Raw genomic sequence first — 19,514 nt, 5'->3', positions numbered from 1 at the left:
AAATAATGGGCACTTGTCCAAGAAGGGAGTGAGAGAAATGTGAACAATTTTTCAGTTTGACCCAGTAAATGCAGGGTACCATGACAGATACTAGATTTGTGACAGCATAGGAAATAAGTAGAGGGAATTTCAGAACTTACCTGTGCAAGGTTTTATCTTTTGGGAAGCAGTTGACTGGAAAAAAAAATTTTTGTAACAAGTTTCTTGGATAAGGGTTTGGTATCTATGATCTATGGCCAACTAAGAGAAATACACACTCAAGCCAAATGCCATTTCCCAACAGATAAGTGTTCAAAGGATATGAACAAATATTTCTCAAAAGAGCTGCAAACTATTAATAATCATATGAAAGAATCTCCAAATTGTTAATAAAAGAAACACAAATCAAAACAACCCTGAAGTTTCACTTCACACCCAACAAATTGGCAAATATGACAAAAGATGAGAATACTCAATGTTGGAGAATTGTGGAAAAACAGGAACATGCACTGTGGGTGAAACTATGAATGAGTACTACAATTCTGGAACCTTGGAATTATACAAATAAAGTGACTACAATTTCTATATATCTTTTGACCCAGAGATTCCATAAGCCCCAAGGAGGTCACTGATAAAGAGATCTCCATATGCACCAAAATATTTATAGCAACACTTTTTTTGTGGCAATAGAGAACTGGAAACAAAGTAGAAGACCATCAGCTGGGGAATGGCTAAATAAATTGGGGTACAGGAATGTAATGAAATATTACTGTGCTATAAGAAAACAAATATGATGAATATGAAGAACCATAAAAGAATTAAGTGAATTGATTCAAAGTGAAGTAAGCAGAGCCAGTAAAATGATATATATAATGACTATAATAACGTGAATGGAAAAAAAACACCATAAGAGAAAAAAAAATTAATGTCAAAAATAAGAAGCTTAGCCCCTAAAAAGAGATATGAGAAGACACCTGCCCCCACATCTCTGAAGAGGAGTGTACATGTGAGGGGAAGGCAGTGTTGTCCAACGGCTATAGAACATAACTGGTACATCGGATTTTTAAAAAATCAATTAAATGGCCTTCCTGAATTTTTCTCTTCTTCTTTTTCACTTAAAAAAAATTCTCTGTTTTAAGTTTGGCTTTCTGGGAGAGGAAAGGGAGTCATACACAGAGGGAACTTAGATATATTAAAAATAATAACAGCTAGTATTCATATATTTTAAGATTTGCAAAGTGATTTACATATGTTTTCACAATAACCCTGTGAAATAAATACTATTATACTTTTTTTCTGTTCTGACTCTTCCCTGGTCTAAGTATCAACACCAGATTTGTATTTTGGAGAAATTTGGTAGGACTCCTTTTCCTACTTTTTCAAACAGCTTATGCAATATTAGAGTTTATTGTCCTTTTTATATCTGATAGAATTCACTTCAAAATCCACCTGGTACTAGAGTTTTATCCTTGTAAAGTTCATATAATTTCTTTTTCAGTGACTGAGTTATTTAAATCCTCTATTCCTTGCTCAGTTTATTTGGGATTTTTTGTAAATATTTTTTGTAAATATTCATGTATTTATGTTGTCACTTTGATTGGCATATAATTGAGCAAAATAATTTCTCATAATTTATTTTGTATCTTAATTTTTATGAATTTTTTATTTTTATACTGTAATCTGATTTTTCTTTTCTTTTCTAAAAAAAAAATCAAATTAGTTAAAACTAATTAGATTTTTTTAAAAAATCCAGCATCTAAGTTTTACCTTCTAAATCAATGAGTTTTTTATTTCAGTTTTGTTAGTCTCCTTTTTGATTTTCAAAATTTCTATTTTGGAGTTTAATTGGCTTTTTAAAAAATGTATGTAATATCTCATCTTTTTAGTTGCATTCCCAGTTGGTTGGTCTATTCTTTTTCTCTTTTTCTAATGAAAATGTTTAGAGATATAAATTTCCCCAATGGACTGCCTTGGTTGGGTCCAAAAATATTGGTATGCCGTCTTGTTGTCATTATCTTAAGAGAAATCATCTACTGCTTCTATGATTTGTTTTTTGATTTGCCCATTCTTTAGGATTGTTATTTAGTCTTCAACTAATTTTAATAATTTCTTCAATGGCACATTATTGAATATAATTTTCATTATATCATGGTCCATAAAAGATATGCTGAACAATTCTGCTGGTTCCGTAAATGTTTGTGATACATTTGTACTCTAATTCATGGTCAGTTTTTGTAAAGGTACCATACACTGTTGAGAAATGTGTAAACTCCTTTCTATTCCCATTCAATAATCACCAGGTCTATCACATCCAACTCTTCTAAAATGCTATTCAGGTCCTAAACTTCTGTTGTTGTTATTAGATCTGTCTAGCTCTAAAAGGGGTACACTGATTTTTTCCATTATTATAACTGTTCTGTTGATTTCTTCTATACCCCAGATTTTACTTTGACTTCTGGTTCTAGAAGATCTCAGCAGTTTTCTTTCATGAGTTCACTCTCCATTTTCCACCTGCAGTTCTGCTTAGGTTGAACTCCGCAGTACATAATGCCCTTGATGCTCCCTCTCTCACTTTCCAGATTCATTATGTGTATTTTCTTCCTCATTTTACTTTAGTTTCCTTGAGGGAAGAGACTGTCTTTTTCTTATTTATGTCAGCAACACTTAGAATGGTACCTGGCACAAACTAGGTGCTTGATAAGTTTATTGAATTGAATGATTTTTAGAAATATGACATCCAACTTCTTTGACTACCCAGGTCATGGCTTTCAGGTAGTCTAGTGATTTATCTCACTTTATTAATAAACATCAATAAATTAATATAATAATAACAATATAATAAAAATAACAATTATTAATAAACCAAGAATAAATTATTATAACTTGTTGTTTAGTCATTTAATTCTGTCTGACTCTTCAAGACCTGATATGGATTTTTTGTGGCAAGGATACTGGAGCAGTTTGCTATTTCCTTCTCTGGCAGATCAAGGCAAACAGAGGTTAAGTGATTTGTCCAGGGTCACATAGCTAGCAAATTTCTGAGGCTAGATTTGAACTTAGGTCTTCCTGACTTTAGTCCTAGGTAAGTCACCATCTACTAAGTTACCAAACTGCCTCCTAAAAAATTATAATAATTAATATTTTAAAAAAATTATCTCTCTAGGTCAGTTGTTTTTTGGTATATGATACCTTAATATTTTCTTCTATTCTCTGCTCCCCCTTATTTTTTATTTTGATTATCTCATGGAGTTATTAACAACTGTTTAATTCATTCTAATTTTCAAGGATTCTAATGCTTGGGTAAGGTTTTGAACCTCCTGGGATAGGTCGTTAATTTTCATTCCAAATCTTTCCTTTGTAGCTTTCATATTTTTCTTCTTTCTCTAGTAAACTCATTTCATTTGTAAAATCATATTTAAGTTATTATTTTTTTTTTAACAATTTTGTTTCATATCTTCCAGGAATTCCAGCTAAACTTTGTGCCCAACTGTGTTTTGCTTTGAGGCTTTACATGTAAATATTTTGGAGTCATTCTTATCTTCTGGGCTTGAAATCCAGGTCTCCCTGTCACCATAACTCTTGAGAAGTGGGAAGCCTTTTTTATTTAATCCTTCTAGCCATACTTCTCGAATTAGGAATGTGCATTTGAACTAGGTTCTGTACAATTCTAGAATGTCTGGACCTTGCTTGACCCTATTTCATATTCTCTTGGGTTCTGTTGCTGTGTTCTCCAAGTACTGAATGCTATGTCCTTCAAGGATCTTAGAAAGGCAGCTCAGTCTGGGGACCTGCAAATATTCAGTGAGCCCAAAATTATCTGCTCCAAGGAGAAGTCTGCCCACCTGGTCTAACCTTTGCAAACTCCTGATGTAGGTCTCAGTCCAGGCAATACAACTTTGGACTTACTCTTGTTTGTCTTATGCTCAGTAGATCTATAGCCCTGGCCATCATTAGCTAATTAGAAGACTATGCAAGTTACAAATGACAGAACTGTAGGCTCCCCCTTGGTCTGAGCTCTCTGCTCTGGTTATTCAGCTATAGCTTTCAGACTAGGTCAAGAGTTGAATATGACTTTGTATGAGGGTCAGTGCCAAATTGCTGCCTGTTCTTTGCCCATTATACAGCCTCAGGTGTGTGTTTGTTCTTTGTCTTGGTCCACCACACCTAGGCACAAGTCCCCTACACAGTCTGCACAAGTTCTACAGCTCAGTTCTGGCATATTAGCAAGAGAACTGAGCATCAGCATCACCTGTTCCTGCACAGCATCAAATCTTCATTCTGGAATTGTGATACTGTGATATAAAAAGACTTGCCCTTATGCATAGCCTCCAGCCCCACTTCATTCCTGTGCTCAAAAGTTCCATTCCACCATTCTGGCTAGAACCATCCCTAGTCTTTGATTTTTTGGTGGGGGAGGGAAGAGGTTGAATTATTTTTATTTATTTTGCTAAATATTTCCAAATTACATGTAAAGATTTTAACAATCATTTTTTAAAAATTTGAGTTAAAAATTCTCTCCTTCCCTCTTGCCTCACCCCCTCCTTGAGAAGTAAGCAATTTGATATGATTATAAACGGGGTAGCTAAATTGAGCAGTGGATATAGTGGCAAGCCTGGAACCCGGAAGATCTGAGTTCAAATCCAGCATCAGACACTTACTAGCTGTGTAACCCTGCAAGAGTCACCTGTTAACCCTGTTTCCTTCAGTTTTCTCATCTGTAAAATAAGCTAGAGAAGGAAATAGCAAACCATTCCAGTATCTTTGCCAAGAAAACCCCAAATGGGGTCAATAAGAATTGGACATGACTGAATAATAACATACATGCAATACATGTTGCAGAAGAAAAAACAAACAAAATAAAATAATAAAAATAAAGGAAGTGAAAAACAGTATGCTTTGATCTGCACTCAGTCTCCATCAATTCTCTGGATATCATTTTTCTTTATGAATGTTTTGGAATTGTCTTAGATCACTGTATTGTTGAGAACGGTGAAGTCATTTACAGTTGTTCATCCTTACAATATAGCTGTTACTGTGTACAATGTTTTCCTGGTTCTGCTACCGTCATTTTGCATCAATTCACATAAGTCTTCCTAGGTTTTTCTGAAACGATCCTGTCATTTCTTATAACACAAAAGTCACACAATTATATACCACAATTTGTTCAGCCACTTTCAAATTTATGGGGATTCCTTTGATTTCCTTACAACAACAACAAAAAAAAAAGAGGAGATTTTTGTATAAGTCATTTTCCCTTTCCTTTGATCACTTTGGAGTATAAACCTAGTAGCAGCACTGCTTGGTCAAAGGGTGTACATAGTTTTATAGTCTTTTGGACATACTTCCAAATTGTTTTCAAGAATGGCTGGATTACTCCACTATAATAGTGCATTAGCTCCTGCATCCCCTCCAGAATTTGTTATTTTCCTTTTCTGTCATCTTGGCCAATCTGATAGGTGTCAAGTGCTATTTCAGAGTCTTTTAATTTGCCTTTCTCTAATCAGTAGTGATTTAGAGCACCTTTTTCCATGTGACTATTGATAACTTTGATTTCTTCATCCAAAAACTGCCTGTTCGTATCTTTTGATTATTTATTAATTGCAGAATGGTTCTTGATTTTATAAATTTGGCTTAATTCTCTATATATTTGAGAAATGATACTTTTAAAAGAGAAACTTGTTATGAAATTTCCCCCCAATTTCCTGTTTTCCTTTTAATTTTGGCTACATTAGTTTTGTTTGTTAAAAAAGTTTTAATTTCATGTAATAAAAATTATGTTTTACTTCCCATAAACCCCTCTATCTCATACTGTTAAAACTGATTATCTGAAATAAAAAGGAAACTGAGGCCAAAGTTACTGTGCCACCTATTTGCAAAGCTAGCACTTGCCTACTATATCAAGTCACCTGACTCCTAAGAGGTCAGAGACAATGAGTTATTTACTGAGATGGTTTTTATAACAAAAAAGAGGAATTGGAAAAATTATAGAAATTTGTTTTGAACATAATTCTATTGGACAAGGCAAGTCACCTGACTAGTTAGCTTCTCCTAGACTTTCTTAATCCTATGCCAGAAGTCCTTTCCTGTAGGTGGTGTCTTTTGTAACCAGAAAGTGTACCGGGACAGAGGAACTTATGGTCAGTGGTTAGCATCGTCCTTAGAATTTCCATTACTCAACTTAGATTCTAGCTCAAGAAAAAAAAGCCTATCCATTTAAGACTGGAAAGAGGAACTTAACCTCTGGCTAACCTTTCTCCAGCTGCTAGAGATGGAGGCTTAGTCTCTAGTCTACCCCCCTTTCTGCCAGAAAGGGAAACTTAGCTTTTTAAAAGAGTAATCCTATGATTATTTTACTGTCTTATTCTAAACTACCAACTAGTAAACGATAAAGTCTTCTCAATCTACCTCTTCAGCTAAATCTATAGGTAACCTAGACTTAAGAGGCTATCTGGCTTAGTTTGGGGCTAGTTCTTCCTAAAGAAAAGTGTTTAATCCTATAATCAAACCAAAAGTAAACCCAAGTAATCAAAAATTGCTGATTTCTTTTTCAAAATTTGGTCATAAACTCTTACCTTTACATAAATCTGACAAGTACATTATCCCATGTTCCCCTAATTTACTTATAAGCAAATTTTATTAAAGTATTCATTTTATTTTAATTATTTAAATTTTATTAAGGTATTACTTTACTAATTTATCTTTTATATCTAAATCATTTATCCATGTTTGCCTATGCCTAGTTTTTTACCAAACTGTTATCCACTTTTCCCAGAAATTTTTGTCAAATGATGAGTTCTTGTCCCCAAAGCTTGGATCTTTGGGTTTAATCTAACACTAGATTACCATTTCAAGACCACTAGGGGAGGGCTTAACCTTGGCAAGAGGGCCCAACTCTGACTCAGATACTGAAACAAAGGCTCAGAGGATGGAGAATGATGAGTTGTTTTGATGTGTGTAGGGGAGATGAGGGAACTCATCATGGGCAGTGAGATGCTTTCTTGATATCTCCTTAGCTTGTATATCAACTCTCTAATGGCTAATGTGTTCTGCCCTCTTAGCTCAAATATCATTCATGAACTTAGACAGTATAAGGTGCTTTGAGATCTTTGAAAATTTCCCTAAGCAGCAGTATAACAAAGGGGAAAGATCACTAGATATGGAGTCACAAGACCTTAGCTCTGGGCTAATCTCAAACATGTACATGCAGTGTGACTGTGGGCAATTTCCATGATGTAAGTTTCCTCATCTGTAAAATGAAGATAATAACATTTGTGCCTACATACCCCACAAGGTTTGTCTGGCAATCTTAAATTAATATATGAATGGGAGTTGTTAATTCTTACTAGATAAAAGGCACTACATAAGAGCAAATTATCACCAATATTTCTAAGACAGTAGAACAACAACAGTTCTGAAACTGCTCGTATTAGACGTTCAAAGAGTAATTGAACAACATGATTTATCCCATAAGAGCACTGCAGTGTACAGCATGCGTTTCTATAGGACAAAGAGTATGATGTTTAAGCAAAGGTTTATGAGAAAGAGGAAAGACTTGAGAAACTGCTAACATTCAAACAACTTATGCTAACACATTCAAACAACTTAAATTTCAGACATTTGCCAACTATATTTTAGACCTGGGGGATTTCATGATGGTACTAAATCTCAGAGTCACTAAACCTATGGGAGGTTTCAACTTCTACAGATTTATCTCATTGTGAAAACCATTTGCAGTCCAATGACATAACATTCCTTTCCTACAGCTTTGAGCTCTATTTACGTTTCTGAACCACGTTTGAATTGGCACTATTTATTGAGACTAAGAAAAATGGGACTGTTATAAATTTGGATAAACAGAGGAGAGATCCCATCTGAATGAGTAAAGTACAAATAATATTATTCTAAAGGAAAGACAACTTAATAAATGAGTTATATGCATTAACATAAATGGATGGACTGAGTTACATGCTGAGGTTCTGGAATACCTCCTTTAAAGAGTAAGCAGCATTTGTGATTTATACAATGCTTATGGCTGACTGGTGCTGACAAAGTGGTTTTAAGGTAATAATATATTGGGAAATGAAGGTAATATAAAAACAAAATGGATCAACAAAATTATTTTTTAAAAAAATATAAAATACATTTATTATATACAAATATGTAATAAAATATACAAAATGTATACATAATGCATAATAAAGCCATGTAGATATATAATAAAATGTATTTATCATATATAGACATATGGCAAAATATATTATACACAAATTATTATACACAAATATATAGTAAAATATATTACATATAAATATATAGTAAAATATAAATAAAAAGATCAAGCTTACAGGTGGGATAAATATCCCTCTTAATTTAGCTTTTTCAAAAACTCTCTTTGGATACACCGTGAAAACCAGTCAACAAATAGTTCCGTAAATGAAAATGTAAACTTCAGCCCAGTCTATGTCCAAAATCATCATGAATTTCATATTGGCAAAGTTCAAATTCACTACTATGAAATCAGCCATCCTCTAGGTTGCATTTGTTCAGTGTTCCCAGTCCCATCATTCCAGTCAAAGGACAGATAAAGTAGAGTTCTGACACTCCAAATAGGCAATCTGTCTTACTGGTGAGAGCAGAGTTCTCTCATTCACTGGTCTATCTTTATGAAGGAGCACCTCTATAAGGGAGCGGGCATGGCTGTGAGAAATCTGGATCTGCTGGTAAAGGAAAGCTCATTTTTCTGACTGTGGATGAAACCACCACCTACTCTAGAAATAAAGCACATGAAACATGAATAGCCTCGTAAAAAGGAGCTAAAAAATCAAGAGCAATAGCAAGAAACTAATGACACTGAACCCTGTGCATCTGATCATTAGTATTCCTACGTATAAATGGATGGATAAATCCCAGTGAACGTATATAGCTCCATGGCTCCATAAGTTCCAATGGCTATATAAACTCAATGGCTACATAAATCACCATGGCTGTATGACTACCAAATGGATAAATGAACCTGCAAGAGGATTTACTAGCTAGATCCTACATTCTGGTATTTGAGTATACATTGCTATCTAATTATCACAGTCTCGTTATAATAATATAATAATAATAGCTAACAATTATGTAGCACTTTAAAATTTGAAAAATGTTTTACATATTATATCATTAGTACATAGAATGAGACAACTGGAATCAAGGACAGAAGAAAAAGAAACTGAGGTTCAGAGATGTAAAATGACTTGTCCATTCAAAGCACAGGTCAGAAGTCTGCCAGTTCAGTCTTTTTTCTTCTATATCATGATGCTTCCCATAGAATTCCTAACAATTCTTAAAGGTTCAACTCAAATGCTACCAGGAAGTTTTCCCTCTTTCTGCCTCAGACAAGATTTTTTCATAATTCTCTAAAACAATCACACAGTTGCCTACAATTTCTGTTGGGGTCATCCTTCTACCAGTTTATAAGCTCTCTGAGGGCTGGCAATGTGTCTAATGTTCTAAACTTTGTATCACACTAAAACAGAGTTCTGAAGACACTTGATAAAATATGTATTGTGTTTCACAGTACATCTTCCATGATGTCAACAATTATAGGCACATAACAGGTTCTAGATAAATAAACCTTGAATTAAACTGAATTATTGTGTTAAAGTAATGGCTCTATACTTTTTTTAAAAAAAAAACTTTTATTTTTCTTAGGTTTTTTGTGAGGTTTCTTTTGCAACATGGCTAATACAAAAGTATATTTTGTATGACTTCACTTTATAATCAGTATCATAGTGTTTGCCTTCTCAAGACGCGAGAGAAGGGAAGGAACTTGAAGCAAAACTTTTAAAAATGAAATGTCAAAAATGTTAACAGGTAATTGGGAAATATTTAATTAAATATATATAATAGATAATTATACACACACACACACACACACACACACACACACACCACTTTTATATAGATTTGGGAGTGGCAAAGGTCAAATTTAATATTCAGAGAGCCTGGACATGGGGTGAAAAGATCTGTCTCCACCACTGTAATAGCTGTGTGACTATTTAGTCCCTCAAATAAGCTGGCTCATTTGGTTGTGATGAAAGAATTTTGTAACCTATCTATTATTTTAAAGGACTATTGGGCAAATGAGAGTCAAAGAATACATCTATTGAACTGAGTTGCTGAGTTGCAAGTATGTTTGTACATGTTGGGTGCAAGCGTGATATTCAACTGGAGTCAAATGAGGTACAAGAATGTCACGCACATTTTGATATATCCTTTACAGAGTTTGGTGCCTCCTAGTCTTCCCAGGTATCACCAAGATTCATTTCCTTGTCACCACCCTCCCCAAGAAACCCTTCTATCAACTACTAGGTTCATAAAACAAAGAAGAATCCACCCAAATACATGCATTGTGGCCACCATGTTTCCATTTCTAAGTGATAAAAGTAGTCACATAATGACTCTGATTCAATTTTTTTTCATATCTAGTTCCCTCTCTTGGATGACCTCTCTTTTTTCCAAGATCACAGTCCCACTGTCCAATGACCTTGGTTGCTGAGAGTCGTTCTCCTGAGCTCTTACTAACTACAAAACAAGTGGTCCTGTTTTCAGGCTAGCAAAAGCACATGGGGACCTGGAACAGTTGAGGACTAGTGTTAGAAGGGATGTGTACAATTTTCTTAGGAAAACAAACAAGCTCCATTCCTGTAGAATTAAGTGCAAGGATCAACTCTTGAAGAAACTGTCCAAATTAACCTTGGTCTGTTGTTCCCAGAGTCTGTGGGCCTGAGAAGGTAACAGTCCTCAGAAAGGAAAAGTCCATTTTTCTGTCTCTCTTTGCAAAGTTTTTCTGCTGCTGTTTTACACATCTTTCCTGCTTAAATTATTCCATCACTGAACTGTCCCTTGTAACAGAGAAAAATACTTAAGCAGAGGCATCTAATATTTCTCACAAATAACTTTTAAAAATATTACTGGTAGAAAATACTTCAAAAGGAAAAAGTTCTTTTCAATTGTTTTGAACAATCTTTTCACTTAGGTAAGGGAGTGCTTTTCAATTTTCCCCCAAAAAGCCTTATAACATTTTTGGCCATTGTAGACACCACCTGGTGTCGTAACTCTTCTGCAATTTAGAGCTGTAGGTGTCTGGAGCACTGAGAAGCTGTGATTTGCCCACGATCAAAAAGCTAATATGGTTTGAACTCAGGTCTTACTAACTCCCAAGCTGACCTCTCTCTGCTAGGCCATGCTGCTTCTGACCTTCCAACACAAAGCTCTTTAAACAAAAGCATTAGGCAGCAGTCAACACGTGCTATATACTGTGTTTCTAGGAAATTAGGCAACAGCTGACAACACGACATACAGTGTTTTCAGAAAGTCAGGCAATAATGTATACCAGGTTCATAGTTTATCAACTATGAAATTAACAGAACTAAACTTCTGGAATGGGAGGGGTGAACTCTCTTCAGATGCAATCTTCCAACTATGATTTGGGTGTTTGACAATGGTCTAATTGTTAACTAGTCATAATCTTAACTAGTCTTACAACTGTGTCCAGAAGAAAAGTGACAAAGCTCTCAGGTTAAAAGACAAAGTGAAGAGTGAATCCCTATTGATTGATCTGCATAAATCAACAAATGAGAGTTCAAGAGGTCCTAACTTCAAGTAAGGAACAGGAAAAATTATTAGCACAACCCAAATTCTTCGGATTCATATTCAACAGTTAAGGTTTTAGGCACATGAAATAAACAATATAGATTTGACTACATCGAGCATTAGAATCCTGAGAGACAAAGACAGGGACCCACAAGGGCTAAGGTCCAGGCATTCACAATGTTTTTTTGGCTTCTGGGTCCTGCTTTCTAAACCCCTGTAGCTCAGAATTCACAGGTCAAGGAAAGCAGTGAAAAGAATGTATAGTATGTGCTTGGCAAGAATTCAGGACAAAACATGGAGCAAAAATAAAAGATTTAGAATTGGAAGGAGATGAGGCACAGGTAGTTTCGTAGCAAGAGAAACATTGCCTTCTGGACTTATTGCAAGGACCAGAATGCTGTTGCCATTGACTTATTATTCAGGACAGCAGTGGCTTCTGGTGAAGGTGTGAGGTTCATCATTGTCAAATGATCTAAACTAACGGAGGTTTTAGGTTCATTCCCAGGGCTACCAGGTGACATACAGGGCTATGGTGGCTATTCTCTCCATTCCTCTGTTCCATTCTAGAAGCACAGAAAGACCACTGGTACAAGGAGCACCTCTCCACCCAGTCATCTGTATTACCACTACAGGCTCCCAGGAAAAAAGTAGGGCAAGACCGTTTGACAGATGGCTTATCTCTGGTGTCATGGCAACACAGAGCTATGGATTCTGAGGGAATCGAAGTCAGAACCCTGGCTGGCAGGTCTGCCATCTTGCCATGGGTTACTTTTACTTATAGCTACAGTCTAACAGCTAGAACACCTTACTAGTTCTATTTTCATGACAGCCAACCAACTTGAGTAGGAGGAAAGTTCACATCACATAAAGAAGAAGATCCAAAACCAAATGGGAAAGAGCCTTCTGTGGCTTCAAAGTGATCATACCTGGGACACGAATACCCTTCAGGGGATTAGACAGTGCCATGCCAACCTCTGTCATTCCGTATCTCTCCAGCAAAGTGTGTCCTGTGAGCTTCTTCCATTTCTCTAGGACGGGCACAGGTAGAGCAGCGGACCCTGATACCATTAACCTAAGCATTGAGAACCAAAGGGAAAAGGAAAAATATTTAAATCCTAAGAGATCTTGATATTCTTCAACAAAAAACATGTACAAAATTTTAAAGAAAGACTCAACAATTCCTTCCAATTCCTTCCAACAAAAACATGAGGACTTCATTAATTTGGACCTTCTTATTTTAAAATTCATGATCGAGTTTGCAGGTTGGCCTGAAGTTTACCTTGGTATGGTTTTGTTTTGTGTTTTTCTTTTTTAAAAGGTTTATTCTGCAGATTATAAGAGTGTAAACAAGAAGGAAAGGGGCCTGGTTAGCCAGCTCATAAGAGCAAATTATTTTCAGGAGCCCCCATTTGCATGTACTAATTACAAATGATTCCTCAAGCATGCTAATTACAAATGATTCCGTAAATATACTAACTACAAATCATTCCTGATTCTCAATCTTAATTCTTTAAAGTAGGTCCAAAAGGAACTTCACTAGAGAATGCTTATTTAGCTATTCCTTCTAGCAAATGCTGGAACTTGCAAATACTAAGTACTGCATTTCCTTAAATAAAATCTATAATTCTGATTGGCTTTCTCCAACTGGTATAAATTAGTGAGGATTTACAGTATATTTCAGTATCACTTTTATTTCTTCTCTTTCCATTGATGTGATTTCTATTTTTAGTTATACATATTTCAGTAGGACCTGCTACTTATTTCAAATCTCTGGCCCAGGACATCTGACATCTCAATCAATAGCTACACAATACCAGCATGTCACACAAGAGACCAAGTTCAGGTAACTGAGAAGCAGCAGGGAATGTCAGTAACAAGGATTCTATTTTCACTGAAATATCCCCACAAAGAAATGGAAAAATAGAAGTAAAGTCAAATGAATTTCTTCTGACCATTTTCAAATTTAATTGGTAAAATCCAATCCATCTACCACCCTGGCCTTTCCAAAGTCATCAATTCAGTTGTATGGCATAGAAGAACACTGATGTCAACATAAATGTGCTTATGATTTAGGTAAGTATGCCCAAATTATGCCCTCTGCTTCCAGGGGTTTAGATTTTCAAAAATCTTATTACTGTGTTTAAAAAGACTCCATTCTTTCTACCTCCCTGCTCTTATAAGGAAAAACTGGCTCCATCAGACACATAAAATTCTACAATTTCAACAGAGAAGAGAATTTTGAGTAGTGCTTAAACAGTAACTATGAGGTAAGGATCCTGTAAACTACCCTGATCTGGAGGTGTTGTCATATAAGCAGAGAAGGAGGAATAATTGGAATTTAACATTTGTAATAATAATAGCTGAATAGTGTTTTAAGTCTTACAAAGCACTTTCTATATATTATCTCAACGGAGTCTCACAATGACCCTGCAAGGTAGGTATTGTGGGTATCATTATCTCCATTTAAAACATGAGGACCAACTGAGGTTCAGAGAGATGCTGCCCAGTGAGTTGTCCATGGTCTCACAGATAATAAGGATTAGAAATGAGAGTGAGACCTAGACCTTTCCTGACTCCCAATCAATCCAGTGTCTAGTCAGCTGGTGGCTCAGTAGATAGAGGGCTAGACTTGGAGCCAGAAAGACCTGAGTTTGAATCTGGCCTCAGACACTTAACTAGCTGTGCCACCCTGAGCAAGTCACTTAACATGTTTGCCTCAGTTTCCTCACCTGTAAAATGGGGATAATAATTGTACCTGGCTCTCAGAGTTGTTTTGAAGATCAAATGAGATAATATTTGGAAAAAGTGCTTAGCACATGCCTGGAACACAGCAGGTACTTTACAAATGACTATTCTCTTCCTTTTTTCACTACACCACATTGTCTCTCATCAGTTACACAGCACTTTAAGGTTACCATGGGAGAGAGAATATTAGCTCAGAAGGGAGACAGAAAGTCTGAACTGTAGAAAAGGAAAAAGAAAGCATAGAAGCCAAGGTTGGCTCATGCAGAAACAAACTGAAATTAGGACAGGCAAACAAATTAAGTACATGGGTAAAAAGGACAAGTGGCTAAAACTGATTTAAGTACTAAAGATGGGCGAAGAAAAAAAATGGATAAACCAATTCACGATCCTTCTTCACCAATTCAATCAATTTACTCATAACTTCCCACAAAACTATATCAAAAAAACTTTTTTTTTTAAAAAGCAGTTTTTGAACTATCAATAAAGCAACACCAAAAACCAGGAAGCTTTTGGTTGGCAGATTTCCACAATAAAGGCAGAACCATGGGCCAAGAGGGTGGAGGACAAAGACTTTGCCTTCTTTGCTTAGCTTTTGTCCTGGCTTACATTCATTTGCCTATTGAACTGGAGAGTACCTAGAGGATAAAAAAGATGTTATAGCCCAAGCATCAACACAGTTCCTGTGGGTTCTCTTTAGCAAAGTACCTTGATAAAGATTTTTTTTTTGAGCATTAAACAGGATTTATGAAAAACGGCTATCCTTAATTCAGATAATGCATCTGGGAAACTGGACTTTAACACAGCACCAGACACATTCAGTCAAAAGAACAGATTTAATCTTAGCCTGAGGATACACAGGCTGGCATTTGATAGTCATCCTTAGCTGGGTGTGGTGATTTGTAGCCCTACCTTATAGACTAAAGGTCTGTCAGCCTGGGTTTGTCAGGAAGAGATTTTCCAGTCCTTATATCTTAGTAGATGAGATGACCAGTATCTGACCCTGAAGAAGTAAAGCCCAGAAGATGGCAGCAAAAAAAAAAAAAAAAAGAGGCTTGGCTACAATTAGGCCATAGAAGTAACACACAGAAGAGACAATACATCTAGAGAAGAGAGGTAGCTTTAAGCAAAATGTAGCACAAAATAGCATAATGACATCATCATAGGATAGCAGAAGCCCTACAATAATGAAATTATGAATTGTTAGGGCCATGCATGAGTTCCTTAATGAATGTGATCTGGTCACAGGTGCTCCCTACATATATGCTCTCCATGTGTCATGTGTGGTCATCTGTGCCCTCTGAATGCATCTCCTCCAACTAGTGGACACTAGGTGTTCCACCAAGTTCAATTCTGGGCCCTCTTCTCTTCTCCCTTTATATTACTTCACTAGGTGATTTTATCAGTCTCATGGATTAAATTACCATCTTTATCCTGATGATTCTCAAATCTACCTATCTTGCCTTAAACTCTCTGCTAACCTCCAATCTCGTATCTCCAACTGCCTTTCAGACATCTTGAACCCAATGTCCAGCAGACAACTTAAACTAAACACATCGAAAGTAGAACTTACCATCTTTTCCCCTAAAGCCTCCCTTCTCCTACGTTCCCTATTATTGTAGAGGGTATCACCATATTTCCAGTTGCTCAGACTCACAACCCGGGGTCATCTTGGACTCGTTGCAATCTCTTATCACCCCCCTACCCCCACCACATCCAAGCTGTTGCCAAGGCCTGTCACTTTCGTGCCATCTCTCAGATATACCCTCTTCTCTCCTCTGACACTGTCCCTACCCTGGTACAGGTGCTCATCACCTCATGTCAAGACTACACTGCAATCCATCCTATATCTGGCCACCAAAGTGATCTTCCTAAAGCATAGGTCTGACCATGTCATAAACTCCAGTGGCTTCCAATCACCTCCAGGATCAATTACAAAACTCTCTGGCATTCAAAGCCCTTTACTACCTAGTCTCCTCCTACCTTTCCAATCTTCCTATCTCTTACTCTTTGCTACACTGTTACTATCTTTGCCAGTGACACTGGACTCAGTGCTTTTCCAGGAAACAGACAACCCATCTCTCAGTTCTGGGCATTCTCTCCAGCTGTCCCCCATGCCTAGAATGCTCTCCCTCATCATCTCCACCTCTTGGCTTCCCTGGCTTCATTCTAGTCCCATCTAAAATCTCACCTTCTACAGGAAGCCTTTCCCAACCCCCTTTAATTCCAATGTCTTCCTTCCTACATATATATATATATATTAGCTCCTCTCCACTCAAATCAAAGTCAACTCTCAGTCATGTCATCATTTCCCTGATGTCATGGTCCTCTTTGAAAATAAAGGACAAAAATACGTACACACATACACAGACGTTTGTTGCCTTGTTTCCTCCATTAGAACGGAAGCTCCTTGAGGGCCAGGACTGTGCTTTGCCTCTTTTGTATCTGCACAGTGCCTGGCAAAACAATAGGTACTTCATACATATTTATTGACTGACTAGTGGTATATTAACCTGTGGGAAAAGATAGTCCTTTTTTGCATGTGGGAATCTTTGTTGGTTAAATTCATTTTCTATAGGGCTTGATTAATGTTTTTTGTTTAAAATTAATGTCTCTTGGTTAAAGTAAACACATTGCTTGGGGGCTCATGAACTATAGTTTTTGAATGGCATTACCTTGAACCAAGGAACAATTTTCTGAGGTACATACATATGTGTGACTGCCCCATATGTTGTATTTAAAGAAAATGGGAAATAAAGTCTCCTAACATAGAGAAGAACTAATGTTCTCAGAAACAAACTACAGACTCAAAGAATCAGAGTGCTTCGAGATAGAAGAATCATAGAAATTATTTAAGAGAGCATTTCATAGGAAACTGGGGAAACTGAGGCCTGAAGAAGCTGGATAACTGCTCTGAGGTCCCGCAGTTACTTATCGGCAGAGCTTGGACTTGAACACAAGTTTTCTGATCCCAGAGTTGATTACATTCATCTCTTCCTTAAGCCTTAAGACTTTCTGGGTTCTTCAGTTACCTGATTTTCTCTTTACAGACTGCACGTATAAAATCCTGGACGTGAGGCTGGGTAAAATGTTTATCATAATAATCCATCAATTTGGAATAAATGGTTGGCACTGCCATGAAAACATTGATTCGCGGCTTTTCAGAGCTTAGAAACTTTTCCCAAACCTAGAAAGGAAAGGAAGAAGATTTTCTGAATAAGAAAGAGACTAAAATGATTATATTGCACCAATGAATTACACAGACATCACTGCTCTCCATCTTTTAAGCCTTTCCTTAAGCATGAAAATCCTGATAAGCATATTCCTTCCAGAACATAGTTGCTCATTTGAAAATAGTCAAATAATCACATCATCTATCACCAAAATGGGACAGTCTATACTAAACCAATAATTAGCATTTGACTCTGATGACTATAGTCAAAGGTTAGTCCTTGTGGTTTGTAAGGAAAATACCAACATAACATATTAAATCAGCCTGGATCTTTTTTTTTTTTTTTTTGAGGGTTAGGGAACTTTATTTAGATTAACACCATTACTGTCTCCCTGGCTGGGGCTCTGCAAACAAGAAATATGTGTTTGGTAGGAGACAGCCAGAATGAAATTCACTAGAATGCCTCTATATTATAAAACAGTTGCAATCTGTAAACCAGAATGAAAAGCAGTAATTTACTGAAAGGTATATGATATATGTGTATGCATGCATACGCCTGCACATAGACATAGGAATACGCAGACATATGTACATACATAAACATATACATTCATGTGTATGTCAAGTCAAGTTTGGACTCACTATAACAAAATGACTTAATATCAAGATCAATATCAATATCAAGATGCTTTCCTGAAATTTTACAGCAGAATTTCCAAATGTTACATCCTAGTCTTCTGATTTATTTAAAGAAATTAGGAGGCATGTCAACATTTGATGGTCTGTTAGGATTTGCTTCTGAGAAGGACAGGTAATTATCTACCACCAAAGAGACCGACTTCTTGGGCAATACTAGTACTGCCTCTCACTCTTCATTAAAAATACATCTCATGTTGAAAACTAAAAATTAATAAATTAATTAATTGGGGAAATTTTTTTTTTCAGCCCTACATCCAGAGTTAGTTTAAAATGGAAAACTTCCAGGTCACCAAATGATTGCTTCAGAGTCACTGAATTTTTCTTAGCACATGTTTTCTCATAGTCCAATGGTTCTAGGACCACAGAATCAGATGAAGAAATTGTGGGTAAAATTGTCAGTGCCGAGCAAACTGATACCAGAACCAGAAAGTTTTGGAACCAACAAGGGCTCCCTTGCTGGTGAACTCAATAAACCCTTCTTGGCTCCTAAACTTTCTCGTTCTGGTATAGGTTTTGTTCAACACTGACAATTTTACCCACAAGATACTATAGATGTTACTTAGCCTTTCAATCTGGTGAGTTTACCTACCTACCATCGTCACTTTACCCCTTAGTGAACAGATGACTGACCTCTTCTTTTAATTCCTTCTCTATACTCTATACCATTCCTCTCTTCAAAGGATCATCATTTCTAGCACTGGAGTGGGTGAATGGGGTTGATTTTTTTTTAACCTTTTCTCCTCAATGCCCACCTTACTCCATAGTGGACATGCCCTAACATCACCTTTACCCACTCCCAGCTAGAGTGGAACATGAGGATATGGAAAAAAAAACACAACAAAATATAAACTTATTGAAGGTAAACAAGAGATTCTCCTCCAACATCACCTTGTTGACCAGTTGTTCTACTCTCAATCCTGCTCCCTGGCTCAGTTTCATTACTGTCTACTTCAGTGAAGCCTCCACTCTCTCCCTCTCTCCCTCATGTGCTTTGTCTTTTGTTCCACTGCCTGAGAACAATCAGCCCTCTTTTGAAATGTTGTCACCCTTAATACAGGAAGACACATTTAACAAAGGCACTTACCCTGTGGGAGGGGGAGCTCTGAAATTTGGCTCCTTTCCTCCCTCTACTCATCAAGGGATTGTTTCCTGCCATTAGGGTTTAGAAAAGTGGATGCATAAAAGGCACAGGCTTAAATCGTACCATGGATCATACAATGAATTATGATAGGGGTTATTTTTCCCATAGATGCCTCCCATGCAGGGAGCAAACAAAGGTATC

The 19,514-nt window shown here is 36.5% G+C and overlaps 1 protein-coding gene across 5 annotated transcripts in view; it reads right to left on the bottom strand.

The window, feature by feature from the left end:
- Positions 1 to 19,514, bottom strand: part of ACSF3 (acyl-CoA synthetase family member 3) — a 250,324-nt gene that overhangs the window by 150,581 nt on the left and 80,229 nt on the right. For all 5 annotated transcript variants that reach the window (XM_072636361.1, XM_072636357.1, XM_072636359.1 and 2 more), the window contains 2 exons: positions 17,394 to 17,548; positions 12,546 to 12,691 (listed from right to left, as the gene is read on the bottom strand). In XM_072636361.1, coding sequence (XP_072492462.1) covers positions 12,546 to 12,691; positions 17,394 to 17,548 — 301 coding nt within the window. The remainder of the gene's footprint in view (positions 1 to 12,545; positions 12,692 to 17,393; positions 17,549 to 19,514) is intronic.

This window comes from Notamacropus eugenii, chromosome 1 (genome assembly GCF_028372415.1).
Source record: "Notamacropus eugenii isolate mMacEug1 chromosome 1, mMacEug1.pri_v2, whole genome shotgun sequence".
Taxonomy (NCBI): domain Eukaryota; kingdom Metazoa; phylum Chordata; class Mammalia; order Diprotodontia; family Macropodidae; genus Notamacropus; species Notamacropus eugenii.
The sequence above is the reverse complement of the archived record's forward strand: the minus strand, read 5'-3'. Positions and strand labels throughout refer to the sequence as shown.